The sequence below is a fragment of the Blennius ocellaris genome, assembly GCF_963422515.1.
Source record: "Blennius ocellaris genome assembly, chromosome: 19".
NCBI lineage: Eukaryota > Metazoa > Chordata > Actinopteri > Blenniiformes > Blenniidae > Blennius > Blennius ocellaris.
This window is the reverse complement of record NC_137668.1, coordinates 2,945,238-2,968,063: the sequence shown is the minus strand read 5'-3', so window position 1 is coordinate 2,968,063 and position 22,826 is coordinate 2,945,238. Positions and strand designations below refer to the sequence as shown.

General features: G+C 51.0%; 1 protein-coding gene across 1 annotated transcript in view; it reads right to left on the bottom strand.

The window, feature by feature from the left end:
- arhgef4 (Rho guanine nucleotide exchange factor (GEF) 4) overlaps nt 1–22,826 on the bottom strand; it is a gene marked incomplete at both ends in the record, with an annotated part of 103,981 nt that overhangs the window by 6,451 nt on the left and 74,704 nt on the right. Inside the window, 5 exons of the mRNA XM_080515152.1 lie at nt 5,388–5,519; nt 5,847–5,976; nt 14,115–14,347; nt 15,599–15,778; nt 16,530–16,721. Of these exons, the coding sequence (XP_080371278.1) occupies nt 5,388–5,519; nt 5,847–5,976; nt 14,115–14,347; nt 15,599–15,778; nt 16,530–16,721 (867 nt within the window). The remainder of the gene's footprint in view (nt 1–5,387; nt 5,520–5,846; nt 5,977–14,114; nt 14,348–15,598; nt 15,779–16,529; nt 16,722–22,826) is intronic.

Here is a 22,826-nt window from a genome sequence, read left to right as displayed (position 1 = left end):
GACGTCCTCACTGTCGCTCCTTCTCCTGAAGCTGCAGGAGGAGGAGACTCTGGTTCCACATGTTCTCCTTGGTTTCTTCCCACACTGATCAGAACCAAACACCTTAAGAACAACCTGAAGAACCTTTTGGTTTTTACATTCACAATATCCTGTGACACACTACCACTAAAGTTACACACTACTATTAACGTTACACACTACTACTAAAGTTACATACTAAGACGAAAGGAACCGACTCTCCACTGGTGGAACCGAAAGTCTGCTAAAGGAACTGACGCTCGATGCTCCATTACATGAACCGACGCTCGAACCAATGCTGGATGTACTGATGCTGGAGGAACTGAAACGAGCTGTAAGAACCAACACTGCACTGGAGGAACCCACACTCCTCTTGAGGAAGCAACACTCCTCCAACACTCCAATGACTCTCCGCTGGAGGAATCCACGTTGTGCTGAAGGAATCTACATTGCGCTGGTGGAACTGACGCTGGCCTGGAGAAAACGACGCTGGCCTGGAGAAACCGACGCTGGCCTGGAGAAAACGACGCTGGCCTGGAGAAACTGACGCTCCGCAGAAGGAACCAACTCTCTGCTGGAGGAACTCAACCTGCGCAGGAGGAATCGTATGAGGAGGAATCGCTGGAGGAACCAACTCTCAGCTGGATGAACCAACACTCTGCTCAAGGAACCTATGCTCCGCTGGAGGTACCGATGCTGGAGCAACCGAAACCTTGCTGGAGGAGAGCTCCAGGAGCTCCAGGAGGAGAAGTTTCAGGAGGAGAAGCTCCAGGGGGAGAATCTCCAGAAGTAGAAGCTCCAGGATGAGAAACTTCAGGAGGAGCTTCTCCTCCTGGAGTTTCTCCCAGGTGGAGAAGCTCATGGATGATAAGCTCCAGGATAAGAAGCTCCAGGATAAGAAGCTCCAGGGGAAGAAGCTCCAGGGGAAGAAGCTCCAGGATGAGAAGCTCCAGGATAAGAAGCTCCAGGATAAGAAGCTCCAGGGGAAGAAGCTCCAGGGGAAGAACCTCCAGGATAAGAAGCTCCAGGGGAAGAAGCTCCAGGGGAAGAAGCTCCAGGATGAGAAGCTCTAGGATAAGAAGCTCCAGGATAAGAAGCTCCAGGGGAAGAAGCTCCAGGGGAAGAAGCTCCAGGATAAGAAGCTCCAGGGGAAGAAGCTCCAGGATGAGAAGCTCCAGGATAAGAAGCTCCAGGATAAGAAGCTCCAGGGGAAGAAGCTCCAGGGGAAGAAGCTCCAGGATAAGAAGCTCCAGGATAAGAAGCTCCAGGGGAAGAAGCTCCAGGATGAGAAGCTCCAGGAGGAGAAGCTCCAGGATAAGAAGCTCCAGGGGAAGAAGCTCCAGGGGAAGAAGCTCCAGGATGAGAAGCTCCAGGAGGAGAAGCTCTAGGGGAAGAAGCTCCAGGATGAGAAGCTCCAGGAGGAGAAGCTCTAGGGGAAGAAGCTCCAGGATGAGAAGCTCCAGGAGGAGAAGCTCCAGGGGAAGAAGCTCCAGGGGAAGAAGCTCCAGGATGAGAAGCTCCAGGAGGAGAAGCTCTAGGGGAAGAAGCTCCAGGATGAGAAGCTCCAGGATGAGAAGCTCCAGGAGGAGAAGCTCCAGGATAAGAAGCTCCAGGGGAAGAAGCTCCAGGATGAGAAGCTCCAGGAGGAGAAGCTCTAGGGGAAGAAGCTCCAGGATGAGAAGCTCCAGGAGGAGAAGCTCCAGGGGAAGAAGCTCCAGGAAGAGGTGCTCAGAGCCTGGATAAGCAGCGTACATGTGATGTGTTTAAAATAAAGAACCCTAAAATCAAAGCTGACTCTGCATCTGTGTGCAAGTAGATTCTGGGAACCAGAGTCTCTTGTTCCACTGACCCCCAACTAAAAGAACCAACTAAAAGAACCAAAAAAAAAAAAAAAAAAAAGCATCCGGCATCCATGTTGGCCACTATGATGGGAGAAATGGCGTGGTTCCAGCAGAAGTATCACCTGTGAACCGGCGGTGTCTGGAGGCCCTCCTGCAGCAGTCGAAGAGGCAGACCTGGAGGGACTGCTGTCTCGGTCGGGGGACGAGCAGAGACGTCCAGCCGCGTCTTCGCTGGCCGGCATCACACTGCCCTAAATGTCTGCAGTGGACGACCCACAGACCTTTCTCAAGATGTTTGAGATGACAGCGGCAGTGTGCGGGTGGCCGTTAGCAGAGTGGGCGGTGCGGCTGCGGCAAATTCGTGGACATCAAGTGGGCGATCCTGGACAGGTTGGGGTTGTTGCCAGAGGACTACCATGGCAGAGGGGTGGCTGCCACCACCCAGCCAACCTGGGAGCCGCCGTCACACTAGCCAAGGACCACCTGGCCACCCACTCCCAGTCGGATGTGGAGACTCGAACCCCGAGCGCTGTACAGCCGGTTCCAGCGCCTCACAGGAGGATGTGGCCGGTGGGGGTCCAACGTGACAGCGCAGAGGGAGGCCCCACCTATTGTAACACTGCTCCTGTGCTTCCTCCTCGACTGATCCCGGCCTCTCCGAGCACTGCTCCCAGCCCAACGGCTCCTCAAACCTCAAGGCGAGAGTGTTGGAGGTGCGGTCAGCCCGGGCACCGGTGGTTCAACTGCCCTCTAATGGAGGTCGACCAGGTGGACCAGGTGATTCAGCGTTCTGGTAAAGAAACAAGGGGGTGTACTCCGGGCTATGGTGGGTTCTGGCTGCATGCAGTCCATGATTCTTCAGAACCTGGTTCAACCCAGGGCTTTGGTGGAGGCAGAGTGGGTGGAAATAAGATGTGTGCCTGGGGATGTTCACCAATACCCACTCGTACCAGTCCAAATTAAATTTAGGGCTAAAAAGCATAGAATGAAAGCCGCGGTTGTCTCCCAGCTAGCGCACCCCCTGATAATGGGTACAGATTGGGCCGGGTTCAATCCTTTATTAGGACAGTGCACAAGGGTGCGCTCATCACAGTCGTGCAGGGTTTGTGCTGTGTTCAGTGGACAAGGCAAGGTCGTCAGACACTGCAGAGAGGGAGGGGGAAGATGTGACTCCTCCACAAGAGCCGGGGCTGGTCTCAGAAATGAGCTCCATGGATGATTTTCCACTCAAGCAGTCTCGTGACGATACTTTACACTCAACCGTTGATCAAGTGATTTATATTGATGGTCAATTGATGCTGCAGCGCAGACATACCCACAGTTTTCTATCATTAAGGACAGACGATATAGGGTGATACCCGTACCAGCATAGAAAACACCCAGTTGCTGGTTCCACAGAGCCGCAGGGAAGTGGTTTTTGCAGGTGGCTCATTATAACCCAATGGCTGGTCACATGGGGACACATGGGGTATGATAAAACTCTGGAACGAATTATGGCCTGATTTTACTGGCAAGGCATCCGGGGAGATGAGTGCTGCTTGTCCTCCTGTCTGGAGTGCCTATTGTGGTGTGTGTCCACCGCACAAAAAGTGCAGGGACGGAACGGAGTCTTACGGAGCAGTACGGCAAAGTGTAACCAGAGCCAAACCTGGTGCCCGTTTCCACTGCAGAAAGTAGGTTAAAAAGTAGGCGGGGCTTAAAGCTCTGCAGATATGTGACGTTACAACAGTCGTCTCAGCCAGGCGACAGACCTGGACCTTATGAATCCTCTGTTGTTGTTTACATCCTGTGCTTTGCACTAATTGTTTTGTTAACTTTTATTTTTTGCAGCTGTAACGTCCGTGTTGGTCCAGAGAGAGCGAATAGTTCGGTGACTTGCCCCGCACCCAAGTGCGTCCCGGCTGACCGCGGCACAGAGCCACGCCGGTGCCTTGCACCGGGACACAGGACCCCTTAGCTTTCTGCTCAAACGCTAGAGCAGCCTCCGGCATTGACTGCTCTGCTCTGAGCATCTGTCTTTGTATCATGTCCGCGGTCCGTCCCCGCACTGCACCTTCAGCCCTACCACCGGAGTGGCGGAGAGTCACCCCAACTTCCGCGCCTGGGAAGAAGGCGAGGACGCGATGCAAAGACAGACCTGGCACGCCTGTCTGTATTTGTATCGCGTTGCCAGTTGCGCTCCGCTGACCGCGTTTGAACAGAACCCTGACCGCCGCTGCACCGCGTTTGAACTGAAAGCTTGGACTTGACGCAAGACAGACCGTGGCGAACCGGAGTGTAAATGGCAGCGCTGACCAATCAGCAGACGGCTCTTCAAGCTCAGACTCGTTCCTTGGTCCCAGGTATCCCAACAGAGTACCCCGACAGAGGGGTAGCGGAAAAGCGAACACCTTTGGAGCGGTTGTTTCCGGAAAATCACAAATTCTTGCGGTGGAAACCCGAACCGTAACAGACTATACCTGTCCATTCCTGCACTTTTTGTGCGGTGGAAATGGGGCTTTGTTTAACCACCGGCCGTCCCAAAGGTGCCAGTGTGCCCCCTACCTTTAATAGAGGTCCTGTTTGAGTCCTGGTGGATTACGCAGCCCGATACCCAGAGGGAGTGCCGCTGCGTACCATATCTGCAAAGAGCGTTACTTAGGCACTGTTTCAGGTCATCTTCCGAGTGGGGATCCTGAAAGAGATAGTCACTGACCAGGACCCCTCGTTCATGTCTCGTACACTGAGGGAGCTGTACGAGTTACTGGGCATCATCTATTTGGACCCATGTCTACCTTCCTCAGACTGATGGACTGTGATTGTGTGTGTGCTTTTAGTACTAAAACTAACAACATCACTATTTCTACTGTTGCCATGGAAATAGGCATCGTTTTCAGTGTTCCTGTTGTTCCCATGAAAACGACCAGTCGAGGAAACCTGATCCTGCAGAGAACCATCAGAAGGTCTCACCGTCGGACTGGAGAACCGTCAGAAGGTCTCACCGTCGGACTGGAGAACCGTCAGAAGGTCTCACCGTCGCACTGGAGAACCATCTGAAGGTCTCACTATCGGACTGGAGAACCGTCAGAAGGTCTCACCGTCGGCGTGGAGAACCGTCTGAAGGTCTCACTGTCGGACTGGAGAACCGTCAGAAGGTCTCACCGTCGGACTGGAGAACCGTCAGAAGGTCTCACCGTCGGACTGGAGAACCGTCAGAAGGTCTCACCGTCGGACTGGAGAACCGTCAGAAGGTCTCACCGTCGGACTGGAGAACCGTCAGAAGGTCTCACCTTCGGACTGGAGAACCGTCAGAAGGTCTCACTATCGGACTGGAGAACCGTCAGAAGGTCTCACCATTGGACTGGAGAACCATCTGAAGGTCTCACTGTCGGACTGGAGAACCGTCAGAAGGTCTCACCGTCGGACTGGAGAACCGTCAGAAGGTCTCACCGTCGGACTGGAGAACCGTCAGAAGGTCTCACCATTGGACTGGAGAACCATCTGAAGGTCTCACCATCGGACTGGAGAACTGTCAGCAGAACGTCTCACCTTCTTGCAGAACACCATCTGATGGTCGAAGAGGAAAAACATCCTCTGATGGCTTTTGGCCTGAGGCTGGGACAGTTTGGTCAGCTCTCCTGAGAAGATGAGCTCCGAGCTCCTGCTGAGGAGGTCTTCCCCCTGTAGGAAACACACACACACGCGCACACACACAAATAATGAAGACTGAGGAGGTCTTCACCCTGCAGGACAAACACACACACACACACGCACAGACACACACGCACACACACACACACACACACACACACACACACACACACACACACACGCACAGACATACACACACACACACACACACACACACACACACACACACACACACACACACACACGCACAGACACACACACACACGCACACACACACGCACAGACACACACACACACACACACACACACACACACACACACACACACACACACACACACACACACACACACACCTACCTCCCAGTCCTCGATGGCGCTCTGCCACTCAGCCATCTTGTCGATGTTCTCCAGGCGTCGTTTCCTCTCGTTGATGAGCCGAGCCACGTTTTTCATGGCATCCAGAGCCGCCGCCACATCTCTGTAGTCCCTGAACACAACCACAGACACAGCTCCAGAACCAGAAATAGCTCCAGAACCAGGCACCGCTCCAGAACCAGAAACAGCTCCAGAAACTTTGAAACAGCTCCAGAACCAGAAACAGCTCCATAACCACTGATAGAGCTCCAGAACCAGGCACCGCTCCAGAACCAGAAACAGAAACAGCTCCAGAAACTTTGAAACAGCTCCAGAACTAGAAACAGCTCCATAACCACTGATAGAGCTCCAGAACCAGGCACCGCTCCAGAACCAGAAACAGAAACAGCTCCAGAAACTTTGAAACAGCTCCAGAACTAGAAACAGCTCCATAACCACTGATAGAGCTCCAGAACCAGACACAGCTCCAGAACCACTGAAACAGCTCCAGAACCAGAAACAGCTCCAAAACCAGAACTGTTAAATCAAACAACAGACCCTTTTCATAGGATGTCAGTCTGCTTTCATCCCATCCGGATCTGTTGGTCTGGGCCCGTTGGTCTGGACCTCCATCCCGTCTGAACCCGTTGGTCTGGACCTCCATCCCGTCTGAACCCGTTGGTCTGGACCTCCATCCCGTCTGAACCCGTTGGTCTGGACCTCCATCCCGTCCGAACCCGTTGGTCTGGACCTCCAGCCGTCCGAACCCGTTGGTCTAGACCTCCAGCCGTCTGAACCCGTTGGTCTGGACCTCCAGTCGTCCGAACCCGTTGGTCTGGACCTCCAGCCGTCTGAACCCGTTGGTCTGGACTTCCAGCCGTCCGAACCCCTTGGTCTGGACCTCCAGCCGTCCGAGCCCGTTGGTCTGGACCTCCAGCCGTCCGAACCCGTTGGTCTGGACCTCCAGCCGTCTGAACCCGTTGGTCTGCACCTCCATCCCGTCCGGACCCGTTGGTCTGGACCTCCAGCCGTCCGGACCCATTGGTCTTCACCTCCAGCCGGTCCGAGCCCGTTGGTCTGGACCTCCAGCCGTCCGGACCCGTTGGTCTGGACCTCCAGCCGTCTGAACCCGTTGGTCTGGACCTCCAGCTGTCCGGACCCGTTGGTCTGGACCTCCAGCCGTCCGGACCCGTTGGTCTGCACCTCCATCCCGTCCGAACCCGTTGGTCTGGACCTCCAGCTGTCCGGACCCGTTGGTCTGGACTTCCAGCCGTCCGGACCCGTTGGTCTGGACCTCCAGCCGTCTGAACCCGTTGGTCTGGACCTCCAGCCGTCTGAACCCGTTGGTCTGGACCTCCAGCTGTCCGGACCCGTTGGTCTGGACCTCCAGCCGTCCGGACCCGTTGGTCTGCACCTCCATCCCGTCCGAACCCCTTGGTCTGGACTTCCAGCCGTCCGAACCCGTTGGTCTGGACCTCCAGCTGTCCGGACCCGTTGGTCTGGACTTCCAGCCGTCCGGACCCGTTGGTCTGGACCTCCAGCCGTCTGAACCCGTTGGTCTGGACCTCCAGCCGTCTGAACCCGTTGGTCTGGACCTCCAGCTGTCCGGACCCGTTGGTCTGGACCTCCAGCCGTCCGGACCCGTTGGTCTTCACCTCCAGCCGGTCCGAACCCCTTGGTCTGGACTTCCAGCCGTCTGAACCCGTTGGTCTTCACCTCCAGCCGGTCCGAGCCCGTTGGTGTGGACCTCCAGCCGTCCGAGCCCGTTGGTCTGGACCTTCAGCCGCCCGGACCCGTTGGTCTGGACCTCCAGCCGTCCGAGCCCGTTGGTCTGGACCTCCAGCCGTCCGGACCCGTTGGTCTTCACCTCCAGCCGGTCCGAGCCCGTTGGTCTGGACCTCCAGCCATCTGGACTCGTTAGTTGAGTGATGGGTAAAGGAACCATTAGCGGCGGTTCTGGTTGTGTCGCTGGTGGAGAAACGTGAGGTCATGATGTGCAGCTTACCTGCTGGCGGTGCAGTGGGGGGGTCAGATCACTGAACAGCACCCCATCAGCCAAAAAGACACTGCAATAATTCAGCGTGAGACATTATTTCCTGCTTTAGTCTGGCTGGCAGGTCTGTTTGTAGAGCAGCTTCACTTTAACTTCCTGCAGCGTGATTGAATTTATAGGGATTTACACAAATTCATAAAAAAAAGTCATAAAACAGACTTATTTCTTTTGTGGTTCTCAAAAAAGTATTAATAAATAGATAAATAAAGAATAATAAAATACAAGACCGGGGACGTCCAGCCGGACCAGGGACGTCCAACAGGACCAGGGACATCCAGCAGGACCAGGCATATCCAGCAGGACCAGAGCCATCCAGGAAGACTGGGAATGACCAGCAGGACCAGGGCCATCCAATGGAGCGGGGACGTTTAGCAGGACCACAGACGTGCAGCGGGTCGGGGACGTCTAGCAGGACAACGGATGTCCAGTGGGTCCTGGGCTGTTTAGCAGGACCAGGGATGGCCAGTGGCACCGGGGACGTCCAGCAGGACTGGGGACATCCAGTAGGACCAGGGATGCTCAGTGTGGCCGGACATGTCCAGCAAGACTGGGGATGTCCAGCGGGACCAGGGACGTCCAACAGGACCAGGGATGTACAGCAGGACTATCTGGACCATAGTCTAGACAGCATGTGACCAATCCAGGTGGGCCCCATTGTTCCCAAAAGACAGACAGACAATTCCAAATCAGATTAACATTGTGGATGAAACCAAAGTCAGAGACTCTGCAGCCAGACTGAAGCCAGGTGTGACAGACTGAAGCCAGGTGTGACAGACTGAAGCCAGATGTGACAGACTGAAGCCAGGTGTGACAGACTGAGGCCAGGTGTGATAGACTGAAGCCAGGTGTGACAGACTGAGGCCAGGTGTGATAGACTGAAGCCAGGTGCAGCAGGGTGTAACGTGCTGCAGGGTGTAGCGTACTGCAGGGTGTAGCGTACTCCAGGGTGTAGCGTACTGCAGGGTGTAGCGTACTGCAGGGTGTAGCGTACTGCAGGGTGTAGCGTACTGCAGGGTGTAGCGTACTGCAGGGTGTAGCGTACTGCAGGGTGTAGCCCTTCTACAGCTTCAGTTTCACTTCCTGCACCGACAGATCAACACATCCTTAAATTAGAAGTGTAGGTGTGTGTGCAGGCATGTAGCAGGTGTGTAGAAGGTGTTGGGATTTATGGTTGGTAATTAGCATTAATAATTACTGTAAGTAATGGATTACTGAAAGTAATTGATTACTGAAAGTAATTTGGGAAAAATTGGAATTGCTAATGAAGTAAATGGTTAGTTACTCATCAGCAACTCCTAGAGTAATTGAGTAATTACTCAAAAGTTAATAAATGATCAAAAATAATTTATTAATGAAAAATTATTAATTTGAATAAATTGATTATTTATCAAATAATAATTCAATTGGGGCACCACCAGCTAAGCTGGAAATAGCCACTACCATATTTCAGTCTCGTTTGTCAATAAGGGTTATTTAAGTAAAGTTAATATTTCTGTGTAAATATAACAATATTAAATAACAAAGAAGGTGTGAGCTTCGAGCACAGACTGTTACAAACCAGTGAATTGTCAACAATAAATACACAATGATTACCAAGAATCGATCAATTCAGTTAAAATGCATTTATTAACAAAATGTATTTATTCAAAAAATAATTCATAAATTATTTATTAAAACAACACAATTAAGTAATAAACATCAAACACGGAGATCTAATCTATTAAACAGCAAACACTATGTACAAAGAAAGAGGGTGTGTGTGTGTGTGTGTGTGTGTGTGTGAGTGTGTGGAAGCCTGAGTGGGTGTAATGACCTCGAACGTCCACCAGGTGGCGGCGGACCTTGGAGGGTCAGTGTCAGTGGGTGTAATGACCTCGAACGTCCACCAGGTGGCGGCAGGCGTCTGGTTCGAGGTAGTAACCGGAACGACCACTAGGGGCGCGGCGGCGCACGGAGGGAGAATGCAATGACTCGACTTGTCCACCAGGTGGCGGTCTCTCAAGAGATTGCAATCACCCACGCGGCCACCAGAGGCGCTCGGCGCACTCTTTCTGGACGGCGTGACGTCACTGTGCTCGTGCACGGCTCGTGAGCCTGCTCGGAGCGCGCCTGGGGGCTCGTGACGAGAATTCCCAGGGCCAGTGAACTACACACGGGGGGGGGGGGGGGGGGGGGGGGGCAGTGGACAGGGTTTGTCTAACTCAGTGGTTCTCAATTATTTTCTGTCATGCCCCCCCTAGAGGACAGAATTTTTTTCAGCCGCCCCCCGAATTGTACTACCATTGAGAACCTGATAATATTTATTTATTGATCTGTATAAACCACTGTATGAGTTGCTGCACCAGCATTCTGCATACAATTGCCTGATTATCAAAATAAATTAATAAAATGAGCTGGAGGCCATTTTTTTATCACTCAAGCATGAATAAAGACACTAATACTGAAAGTTGCACCCGCCTCACGCCCCCCCTGACACCCCACCACGCCCCCCCTGACACCCCACCACGCCCCCCCTGACACCCCACCACACCCCCCCAGAGGGGCTCGCCCCACCATTTGAGAAGCACTGGTCTAACTGCACAGTCCCGCGGCCTGTCCACAGGATCCAAAATTGCGCGTGAGGCAAAATCAGATCCCAGGAGCAGAGGGGCAAGCCGAGAGAGAGAGAGAGAGAGAGAGCTGCACAGTGCGAAGGTTCGCTTGGATGTAAATCCGACACGCAGACACAGATTGGTTGGAAACACGGGATCAGGTCCCTGACTTCAACACAATAATAAAACACACAGCAATATTACAGTCACGTTATTCTCATTGCCTGCCCAGACTCTAAGCCTTACTCAGTTGGACGAGGGTGAACGTGCTGCGGCGGCCGGGGAAAGTCCGTTGATTTCCCGGCTGCGGGCTGGTTTCTCTGGCGTCCCAGGTAAACAACTGAACTGTCTGTGGACAAGCAAAAGTCCACAGGATGATCCGAGGAGCGCTTCTTGTGAGGAGGGGGAGAAGAAGCGGCTTCAGATCTGCATGTGCGGTCGCAGCGCACACTCAGGATCCAGTGAAGAAGAAAAGGGAAAAAGGAAAAACAAAAGTAATTCCACGGTGGTTCTCGGCTCGTCCAGCGAGGTGAAGAAGCTCCGGGCCGGTCAGAGTGTTAACACATGCTGTACTTTTTCTCTGTGCGAAGGGGAGCGTCCGGCTCGGAGCACATTCGGCTTGGAAGGAGATTTGTTTCTCTTCGCAGGTGGATTTTATACCACTCCGCTTGGTTCCGGGTTCCTGCTGTGCCCCAGGGCCATGTGGACCAATCCTGAAGGAGGGCCCGCCCCGGACATTCCAGCTGGTGAGGGAGCTCTCGGGCTCCCCTGCTGTTGGCCTCCAGTGTTGCACCTTGGAGGGGGGGGGGGGGGATCACTTGACCAATGGTGAACTTTTCCAGTTCTGACCATGTGGTCTCTTTAGCCCCGTCTCCACCGCACACAAGTGCCGGGGCGGAGCGGAGCGGTTCGGAGCAGTTCGGAAGCACAACCCCGACCGAAATTTTGGGTCGTGTCTCCACAGCAGAGAGGAGCATGAAAAGTGGGCGGGGCTTATGAGCCCCGCAGAAATATGACATTATAACAGAAAAGAACGTCGTCAGATGTAGATCTTATGAATCCTCTGTTGTTGTTTAAATTCTCCACTTTGCACTGTTATTTTTTGCAGCGGAAAAAAAAAAAAATATTTTTTTGCAGCAGTCATTTTTTGCAGTGGAGAGCTGCAGCGCAACTTCCGTGTTTGTTTTGAGAGAGCGAGTCGCTCAGCCACTTGGCCAGCGACTTGCCTCGCACTCGAGCGCTCAGGTGTGGGGCAAGTGGCCGGAGCGTTCCCCCCGGTTGGCTGAGGCACAGACACGGGAGTCTGAGCTTTCTGCTCAAACCCAGGAGGTTCTCCACTCCGGCGCCACAGCACAGCGCCGCACAGCGCCGCACAGCGCAGCGCCGGAACACGGAGGCGCCGAGCTCCGAGCTCCTTTTCATGGCTTCCGCGGTGCGTCCCCGCGATAAAGCGCCACTGACCGCGGCTGAACAGAACGCTGACCGCCTCTGGAAAGCGGAGCTGCCGGAGCGTGGTCAGCGCCAGAGACGAAAGCTCCAGACTCCGGTGTCACGGACGCACATCAGCGCCACGGCGAGCGCTATGCTGCTAACAGAAAACTCCAACGCGATGCAAAGTCCCTCCCCCCGGTCTCCCCCTGCCTCAAGTCGCTCTTTCACCACAAACACTAAAGTTGAGCAGCAAAGAAAAGAAAATGAAAATAAAAACAACCAGAGCACAGCTGACCACACTGACAGCAGAGGATTCATCTGGCACATTAACATATTGAGGGCGTGTCATAAATCACTGACCAATCAGCAGACAGACACATTAACATATTGAGGGCGTGTCATAAATCACTGACCAATCAGCAGACAGACACATTAACATATTGAGGGCATGTCATAAATCACTGACCAATCAGCAGACAGACACATTAACATATTGAGGGCGTGTAGTAAATCACTGACCAATCAGCAGACAGCAGCTCAACCTCAGACCCGTTCCATGGTCCTGGTACCCCAACGGAAGGGTAGCGGACAAGCGGTCGCCTTTGGAGCGGTCTGGAGCGGTTTAGACTGCATTACATGTCGTGAGACGCGAGCCGGAGCGGTTTAAACCGGTCTAGGCTGGTACTTTCTGTGCGGTGGAGACGGGGCTTTTGTTCTCAAAACGTGGTCCCCCCTCCCCCCTTCCATGAGGTTGAGTGGCCCAACAAAGGTGTGTGTGCAGGCATGTAGAAAGCGTGTAGTGTGTGTGCAGGCATGTGGTAAGCGTGTAGTGTGTGTGCAGGCATGTTTCAGGTGTGTAGAAGGTGTGTGTGTGTGTAACAGATTGTCACAAATAACTGGTGTATTTCACTAAAATAACTTGTTCGTGTTGTTTCATGCTCATGTGTGCTGTTCTCGTGCCTGTCCCTTTAAGTTTTTTTTTCATGTGTGTTGCCACGGCAAGGTGCTCCGAGCATACGCACTCCGGTCAGAGCTGCCCACATGGAAAGAACCTATATAAACATATATGTTTTAATATAGGTTTTGATATAGGTTTGGAATATATGTGACATATATAAAATTGGCCGTTTTCCTATATATTATGTACATATATGTACATATATGGGTTGTCATATATGTGGATATATGCAGCATATATGTGCATATATGCACATATATGACAATATATGCTGTTTTTCATGCTGTTTTTCATGGTTTTCCATATATTGTCATATATGTGCATATATGCAGCATTTATGTGCATATATGCAACACATATATTGTCATATATGTGCATATATGTGCATATATACAGCATATATATTGTCATATATGTGCATATATGCTGCATATAGGTTTCATATATGTGCATATATCCTCATATAGGTTCTTTCCATGTGGGTGTAATCTGCACTATGGGAGGTATGTCGGAGCTTGAGCGCGCTCCTCTTTGTTAAAATGTATAAGTTAAAATTCATGTCTTCAAAGTTGTGTTGTGTTGTGGGTGATTGTGTCCAGTGTGAAAGTTATGTTCCTTGAATTTAGTCACGTTCTGTGCATTAAAAATGTACTTATATGGCAGTGGGAGGTGAAAAGCTAACTGCTATGTTAGCTTAGCAGTCGGCTTCCTCCATCAGTTCAGACACGTGTTGTTTGCTTGCAGAGGAAGAGGAGAGTTGCTGCCGAGGCACACCAGCTCATGTCATGTTTTCATTTGAACAGGTACGACAATAGCTGGTTATGTTATTTGTTTTGTTCTATGGTGCAACATATATGTTTTCTGGATGCTTTCATTTCTTTTGTCATTCATATATTTAATTTATTTGCATTGATATTTGTGTCTTAATTTACATTGATCATTGTTTTATAATTGTGTTTTTTTTGTAAGACGTTAGTTATTTTTGTACATATATGATTATACGCAGAGCTGCAGTGTGCACTGTCGGAGAGGAAGAGGGGAGTTGCTGATGAGGCACACCAGCTCATGTCATGTTTTTCATTTGAACAGGAACAGAATAAAAGTGATCCAGAAGACAGGCCTGGTTCTGAGATCTCTTTTTTGAACAAAAAACCACAACGCAGAGAAGGAAAACCACACCGGTTACATGTGCAGGCATGTAGAAAGCGTATAGAGTGTGTGCAGGCGTTGCGGCTCACCGGTGCTCAGGCTCGGTGTACTTCAGCAGCTCGGCCAGCTGCAGCGGGTACTTGCAGATCTTCTGCACTGGCGTGAGCAGGAAGCCATCCAGAGAGATGTGGATCATCCTCTGCAGCAGCCGGCAGGCCTCGAAGAAGAACATGTACTTGTTGAGCTTCATGAGCTTGGACAGCTGGACGCAGGCGTTGGGGTGGTTGTTGCAGTACTCAGAGTAGATCTGGAAGTCTGTCTGCTGTGAATGGAGAGCAGGGGACAGTCCTCAGTGCTCTGGAGAACATCTGCATCAAGCTTTGATCTTAGAATGCAGCTGGGAGGGTTCTCAGCATGCAGGAAGGAGGGTTCTCAGCGTGCATGAGGGAGGGTTCTCAGCGTGCAGGAAGGAGGGTTGTCAGCATGCATGAGGGAGGGTTCTCAGCGTGCAGGAGGGAGGGTTCTCAGCGTGCAGGACCGAGGGTTCTCAGCGTGCAGGACGGAGGGTTCTCAGCGTGCAGGAAGGAGGGTTGTCAGCATGCATGAGGGAGGGTTCTCAGCGTGCAGGAGGGAGGGTTCTCAGCGTGCAGGACCGAGGGTTCTCAGCGTGCAGGACGGAGGGTTCTCAGCGTGCAGGAAGGAGGGTTGTCAGCATGCATGAGGGAGGGTTCTCAGCGTGCAGGAGGGAGGGTTCTCAGCATGCAGGATGGAGGGTTCTCAGCGTGCAGGTGGGAGGGTTCTCAGCGTGCAGGACGGAGGGTTCTCAGCGTGCAGGAGGGAGGGTTCTCAGCGTGCAGGAAGGAGGGTTCTCAGCGTGCAGGTGGGAGGGTTCTCAGCGTGCAGGACGGAGGGTTCTCAGCGTGCAGGTGGGAGGGTTCTCAGCGTGCAGGTGGGAGGGTTCTCAGCGTGCAGGTGGGAGGGTTCTCAGCGTGCAGGACCGAGGGTTCTCAGCGTGCAGGTGGGAGGGTTCTCAGCATGCAGGAAGGAGGGTTCTCAGCGTGCAGGTGGGAGGGTTCTCAGCGTGCAGGTGGGAGGGTTCTCAGCGTGCAGGAAGGAGGGTTCTCAGCGTGCAGGAAGGAGGGTTCTCAGCATGCAGGAAGGAGGGTTCTCAGCGTGCAGGTGGGAGGGTTCTCAGCATGCAGGAAGGAGGGTTCTCAGCGTGCAGGAAGGAGGGTTCTCAGCGTGCAGGAGGGAGGGTTCTCAGCATGCAGGTGGGAGGGTTCTCAGCGTGCAGGAAGGAGGGTTCTCAGCGTGCAGGAAGGAGGGTTGTCAGCGTGCAGGTGGGAGGGTTCTCAGCGTGCAGGTGGGAGGGTTCTCAGCGTGCATGAGGGAGGGTTCTCAGCGTGCAGGAAGGAGGGTTCTCAGCGTGCAGGAAGGAGGGTTCTCAGCGTGCAGGTGGGAGGGTTCTCAGCGTGCATGAGGGAGGGTTCTCAGCGTGCAGGAAGGAGGGTTCTCAGCGTGCAGGTGGGAGGGTTCTCAGCGTGCAGGAAGGAGGGTTCTCAGTGTGTCCTACGTGCTCCAGGAAGCAGCAGCCCATCTCGCTGAGGTGCGGCTGCTCCTGGTTGAACTTCCTCTCCAGGCCTCTCAGGAACTTCCTCTGGAACCAATAGATGTCCTCCATATTCCCAAAGATGGTGCGGAGCTGCTCCTCCGTGAACATGTCCGTCCTCCTGCGACACTGTTTGATGTAACCCTGCAGACAAACTACAATCAGACTACAAACGACAGTTACACTACAAACTACAGTAAGACTACAAACAACAGTCGGACATCAAACTACAGTAAGACTACAAACTACAGCGAGACGTCAGACTACAAATTACATTAAGACAACAGTCAGATGACAGACGACAGTCCGACTACAAACTACAGTAGGACTACAGTCAGACAACAAATTACAATCAGACTACAAATTACACTCAGACTGCAGCCAGGCTACAAACTACAGTGAGACTACAGTCAGACTGCATACTACAAACTACAATGAGAATGCAAACTACAGTAAGACTACAAACTACAGTCACTACAGTAAGACTACAGACTCAATCAGACTACAGACTATAGTCACCCCTCATATCAGTTCTGCCGTCCAAGCTGACCTGGACCAACATAGTCCCTGGTGACCTGGACCAACATAGTCCCTGGTGACCTGGACCAACATAGTCCCTGGTGACCTGGACCAACATAGTCCCTGGTGACCTGGACCAACATAGTCCCTGGTGACCTGGACCAACACAGTCTCTGGTGACCTGGACCAACATAGTCTCTGGTGACCTGGACCAACATAGTCTCTGGTGACCTGGACCAACATAGTCCCTGGTGACCTGGACCAACATAGTCTCTGGTGACCTGGACCAACATAGTCCCTGGTGACCTGGACCAACATAGTCCCTGGTGACCTGGACCAACATAGTCCCTGGTGACCTGGACCAACATAGTCTCACCTCACAGATGTCCTTCAGGTGCTTGATGTAGTCTCTCTCAGTGCTCATGATCTCCTGAATCACATTGGTCCTCATCTGCTCTTTGCAGGGTAGACCAGGTCCCAGCAGCCGGTCCAGCCTGGCCCCCCCGGCCTGGTTCTGCTCCAGCTGGGCCAGGTACTCCTCCATGGGCTCGTCCTGGTTCACACGTAGCTGCAGAGACAGGCCAGTGTGAGAGCTTGTCATGTGAGAGGGGCAGGGACAGAGGACAGGAGGACGGTTGGAACGTCACAACAGAGAAAGAAGTCAACAAATCCAGAAAGAACAAGTGAACAGTTTCAAAACTCATTTCAAAATGTCCACAAAAACATTGAAGCATCAGGAATCAAAATGGAGGATTGATAATGAGGATGTTGATCCTCAATCAGCTGCAGGCACAGCTTCTCCATGTGCTGCTTCTACCAGCTCTACATCTACACTCTATGTGCTGCTTCTACCAGCTCTACATCTACAATCTATGTGCTGCTTCTACCAGCTCTACATCTACAATCTATGTGCTGCTTCTACCAGCTCTACATCTACACTCTATGTGCTGCTTCTACCAGCTCTACATCTACACTCTATGTGCTGCTTCTACCAGCTCTACATCTACACTCTATGTGCTGCTTCTACCAGCTCTACATCTACACTCTATGTGCTGCTTCTACCAGCTCTACATCTACAATCTATGTGCTGCTTCTACCAGCTCTACATCTACACTCTATGTGCTGCTTCTACCAGCTCTACATCTACACTCTATGTGCTGCTTCTACCAGCTCTACATCTACACTCCATGTGCTGCTTCTACCAGCTCTACATCTACACTCTATTGCTGCTTCTACCAGCTCTACATCTACACTCTATGTGCTGCTTCTACCAGCTCTACATCTACACTCCATGTGCTGCTTCTACCAGCTCTACATCTACACTCTATGTAATGCTTCTACCAGCTCTACATCTACAATCTATGTGCTGCTTCTACCAGCTCTACATCTACACTCTATGTGCTGCTTCTACCAGCTCTACATCTATACTCTGGATTCTTTTTCTACCAGGTATATATCTCAGAACAACATTTTATGAACCAGTCTGATGGTCCTGGAAACCTTCTGAACCAGTCTGATGGTCCTGGAAACCTTCTGAACCAGTCTGATGGTCCCGGAAACCTTCTGAACCAGTCTGATGGTCCCGGAAACCTTCTGAACCAGCCTGATGGTCCTGGAAACCTTCTGAACCAGTCTGATGGTCCTGGAATTCTTCTAAACTAGTCTGATGGACCTGGAAACCTTCTGAACCAGTCTGATGGTCCTGGAAACCTTCTGAACCAGTCTGATGGTCCTTGAAATCCTCTGAACCAGTCTGAACCGCTCCCCTTCCGTTGGGGTACCAGGACCATGGAACGGGTCTGAGTTTGAGCTGCTGTCTGCTGATTGGTCAGTGATTTACTACACGCCCTCAATATGTTAATGTGCCGGATGAATCCTCTGCTGTCAGTGTGGTCAGCTGTGCTCTGGTTGTTTTTATTTTCCTTTTCTTTTCTTTGCTGCTCAACTTTAGTGTTTGTTGTGAAAGAGCGACTTGAGGCAGGGGGAGACCGGGGGGAGGGACTTTGCATCGCGTTGGAGTTTTCTGTTAGCAGCATAGCGCTCGCCGTGGCGCTGATGTGCGTCCGGGACACCGGAGTCTGGAGCTTTCGTCTCCGGCGCTGACCGCGCTCCGGCAGCTCCGCTTTCCAGAGGCGGTCAGCGTTCTGTTCAGCCGCGGTCAGTGGCGCTTTATCGCGGGGACGGACCGCGGAAGCGATGAAGAGGAGCTCGGAGCTCGGCGCCTCCGTGTTCCGACGCTGAGCTGCCGGACCGCGATCAGCGCCGGAGTGGAGAACCTCCTCAGACTCCCGTGTCTGTGCCTCAGCCAACCGGGGGGAACGCTCCGGCCACTTGCCCCACACCCGAGCGCTCGAGTGCGGGGCACGTCGCCTCAAGCCGCCGGCAAGTGGCCGGAGCGACTCGCTCTCTCACAACAAACACGGAAGTTGCGCTGCAGCTCTCCGCTGCAAAAAATTACTGCTGCAAAAAGTATTTTTTTTTTTTTCCCGCTGCAAAAAATAACAGTGCAAAGTGGAGAATTTAAACAACAACAGAGGATTCATAAGATCTACATCTGACGACTTTCTCTTCTGTTGTAATGTCACATTTCTGCGGAGCTCATAAGCCCCGCCCACTTTTCACGCTCCCCTCTGCAGTGGAGACTCGACCCAAAATTTCGGTCGGGGTTAGTGCTTCCGAACTGCTCCGTACCGCTCCGCTCCGTCCCGGCACTTGTGTGCAGTGGAGAAGGGGCTTAAGGTGCAGTTTAAAAGTTGACGTGTGGTACATTCTCTTATTGTGAAGGGAAGACTGTTCCACTAGTGACTCCCTTTGACAGACGGCACATTAAGTCCAAAAGAGGTACATCTGTGTGGCACCTCACAGTCCCCGTGAGCAGTGGCCCTGATGCCCATGCCCCTCACCGCCTTAGGTTTAATGAAATCCTTTAGTGGAGGAGTTACTTTACAGGCCATTTACTTCCCCTGATCCACTGAAATTAATTACAACCAATCTACTTGTAAGTAATATGAATTATGTGTTAAAAATGTAGTCTGTTGTGTTAAAATATGTGATCCAGCTGTAATGCAGGCCTCAACAGCAATCTGTGCTTGATTGTCGTCTCATTTAGTGACTTTTCAAACATATTATGAAAAGTACTTCTGTTCTAAAGTCATTTTATTCAGGTGCATCGTTGGCTCAGTGAAAATTCTATATACTTATTTAATTTGGAATACTTCCAAAATTCCCCAGCTTAACTTCTCATGGACAGTTTACGAAATGTTTCCGGAAATTTAATGGACATTTTTTGGCCCTTTGCAATCCGAGTGAGCAGTATTTGAAGCATCGGTGAGCAGTAATAGTGAGCAGTATCAGTGACTTGCATTAATGAGCAGTATTAGTGAGCAGTATTAGTGAGTCGTATTACTGTGTAGTATTAGTGAGTAGTATTAGTGAGCAGTATTAGTGAGCAGTGTAAAACATGCAGTGCTTTGTTGTTAAGAACTACTTTTGTCTTTTGAGGACTGAAACATTTTTGAATAATCTAGTTTGAACATTTTGAATTTCAGGTTTCCAACAGATGTTTTCATCAATGATCACCACAGAAACATCATTTCTTCAACCCTGTAGAACCACTGGAGGACCACTGTACAACCACTGTAGGACCACTGCAGAACCACTGTACAACCACTATAGAACCACCATAGAACCACTGTAGGACCATTGTAGAACCACTGTACAACCACTGTAAATCACTGAAGAACCACTGTATGACCACTGTAGAACCAGTGTAGGACCACTTTACAATCACTGAAGAATCACTGTAGGAACCCTGTACAACCACTGTAGAACCAGTGTAGGGATTTTTACCTCACATGGATCACTATTTATGTTTTGGTTGGCTATCGATAATAACTAATAATTATCAAAGATAGTTACCGGTATTAATAATGTTAATGAAATTTAATCTGATGTGTATCAGAACCTCGGAGCTCCACCTGTCGTAACAGGAAATGATAGCCAATTCAGTTCTATCAGTCTCATAAGATATACTAAACAGTTCATCAGGAATTTGAATTAATAGTAAATTAATTACAATTACCAGAATTAACAGTAAAGCTTGAAGGATTTTGGAGTTCTTGACACAGAAGAGGTCGACATTTCATTCACCTTTGTGCTCATTAATAAAACAGCAAGTATGATTCCAAACATTATATTTATTAACAATGAAAACGAATAAAACACAGATTCTAACTACCTATATACAGCTGGGTGTGTGTAGGTGTGTGTGTGTGTGGCGAGAGAAAGAGAGAGAGAGAGTTGGAGGGAGTGTGTGTGTGTGAGACGTGTGATGGAACTACAAAACAAGATGGCGGATCACAAGAAACTACATTCCAAATGGAGGTTGTCAGAGAACAGGAAGTCTGTCCTGTGTCTCGACCATGTGCTGATAGCAATGGAACAATAGAAGCTAGCCGTAGCATCTGCTTCCTGTGTGTCTCTGCTAAAGGACCATTTCTAGAATGAGTTGATGTGAATGAGATTTGTCTTGTAAAACGTCAGGAGTCGTCAGATGGTGTTCAGTTACTGTGTGATGTTGTCTTTGATGTGATATGTGTAGGATTGTGAGTTAACTAGTTAGTAAAGCAAAGATTAGCATGCAGACCCTGTGTCTGTGGCAGAGCTAACAGTGGTTTACAGGTTGATCACTGCTCCTAATATCATTATCTATAGAACTCAATCACTGTAACAGAACCAACACATCTTCATAAAGTTAAACAGTTCTATCATAGCATCAGGTTTAACTAATCTCAGGTAATGCCCAGTTGTTCCCACTTCCTTGAAGGAGTTCAGTTGTTGTCCTGCTGGAGGGAAGCTGGTGTCTTCTCCTGTAGTTAGCACCTCCTGCTAACTGTGGTTGCTGGTTCTGCAGGCTGAGGAGAAGAAGATGAAGTTGATGTTTCAGGAGTCCTTCTTTGCAACTCCTGGTTGTTCCTTTTGTCCAGACTGAGGACCTGGTCGCTCAGGTCTGTGATGGTTTTCCTGCTGGTTGAGGAAAACACAAAGAAGTTCTGTGAGGCGTTGTTTCCCTGGTCCCGTTCGGGAGAAACCGGTTGGTTCCCTGGAGAGCAGACTCTGGGTGCTGGTCTCTGGATCAGGAGAAAGTTTCCTCGGAGTCTTCGTTGCAAGAGAGGAGTGGAGGCCTCTGGTTGCAAGAGCGTCTGGTGTTAGCTGTGTGCTAACGCTGGGTGAGTTGAGGTGCTGGGAGCAGCTCGTCAGCAACTCACCTACTTGGAGTTTGCTTTGCAAGCGAGAGCGGAGGCTGGCTGAAGCCTTTTGTTGAACGTGTGAATTCAGAGGTGTCAAAGCCTGAGAGCTTCAACCAATCAGTGACTGGCTGATTGCATGGGGGAAGAGTCTTGTGAGCAGAAAGGGGGTGGGGGTGTCCTGTGGAAGCCCTCCACCCCCACTGGGTGTGATGGTCAATCACATTCCTGGGTCAGAATTCATGTCATGACAAATTAATATTGTCTCTCCCCAGAAATGAACAAACTTTCTGTGGTCCTGTTGAGATCCCAACACCAGTGTAGGACCACTGTACAACCACTGTACAACCACTATAGAACCACTGTAGGACCACTGTATAAACACTGTACAACCACTATAGAACCACTGTAGGACCACTGTATAAACACTGTAGAACCAGTGTAGGACCACTGTACAACCACTGAAGGTCCACTGTAGAACCACTGTACAACCACTGTAGGACCACTGTAAAAGCACTGTAGAACCAGTGTAAGACCACTGTACAACCACTGAAGAACCACTGTACAACCACTGTAGAACCACTGTACAACCACTATAGAACCACTGAAGAGCCACTGTACAACCACTGTAGGTCCACTGTAGAACCACTGTACAACCACTGTACAACCACTATAGAACCACTGTAGAACCAGTGTAGGACCACTGTACAACCATTGAAGGTCCACTGTAGAACCACTGTACAAGCACTGTAGAACCAGTGTAAGACCACTGTACAACCACTGTACGAACACTGTAGGACCAGTGTAGGACCACTGTGCAACCACTGAAGAACCACTGTAGAACCACTGTACAACCACTATAGAACCACTGAAGAACCACTGTACAACCACTGTAGGTCCACTGTAGAACCACTATAGAACCACTGAAGAACCACTGTACAACCACTGTAGGTCCACTGTAGAACCACTGTACAACCACTATAGAACCACTGTATGACCACTGTAGAACCAGTGTAGGACCACTGTACAACCACTGAAGGTCCACTGTAGAACCACTGTACAAGCACTGTAGAACCAGTGTATGACCACTGTACAACCACTGTAGGACCACTGTACAAACACTGTAGGACCAGTGTAGGACCACTGTACAACCACTGAAGAACCACTGTACAACCACTATAGAACCACTGTACAAGCACTGTAGAACCAGTGTAGGACCACTGTACAACCACTGAAGAACCACTGTACAACCACTGTAAGACAACTGTAGGACCACTATACAACCGCTGTAGGACAAGTGTAGGGCCGCTGCAGAACCACTGTATAACCACTGTACAACCACTATAGAACCACTGTAGGACCGCTGTACAACCACGGTACAACCACTGTAGGACCACCACCCTCACACCATAACGCTCCAGTTTATT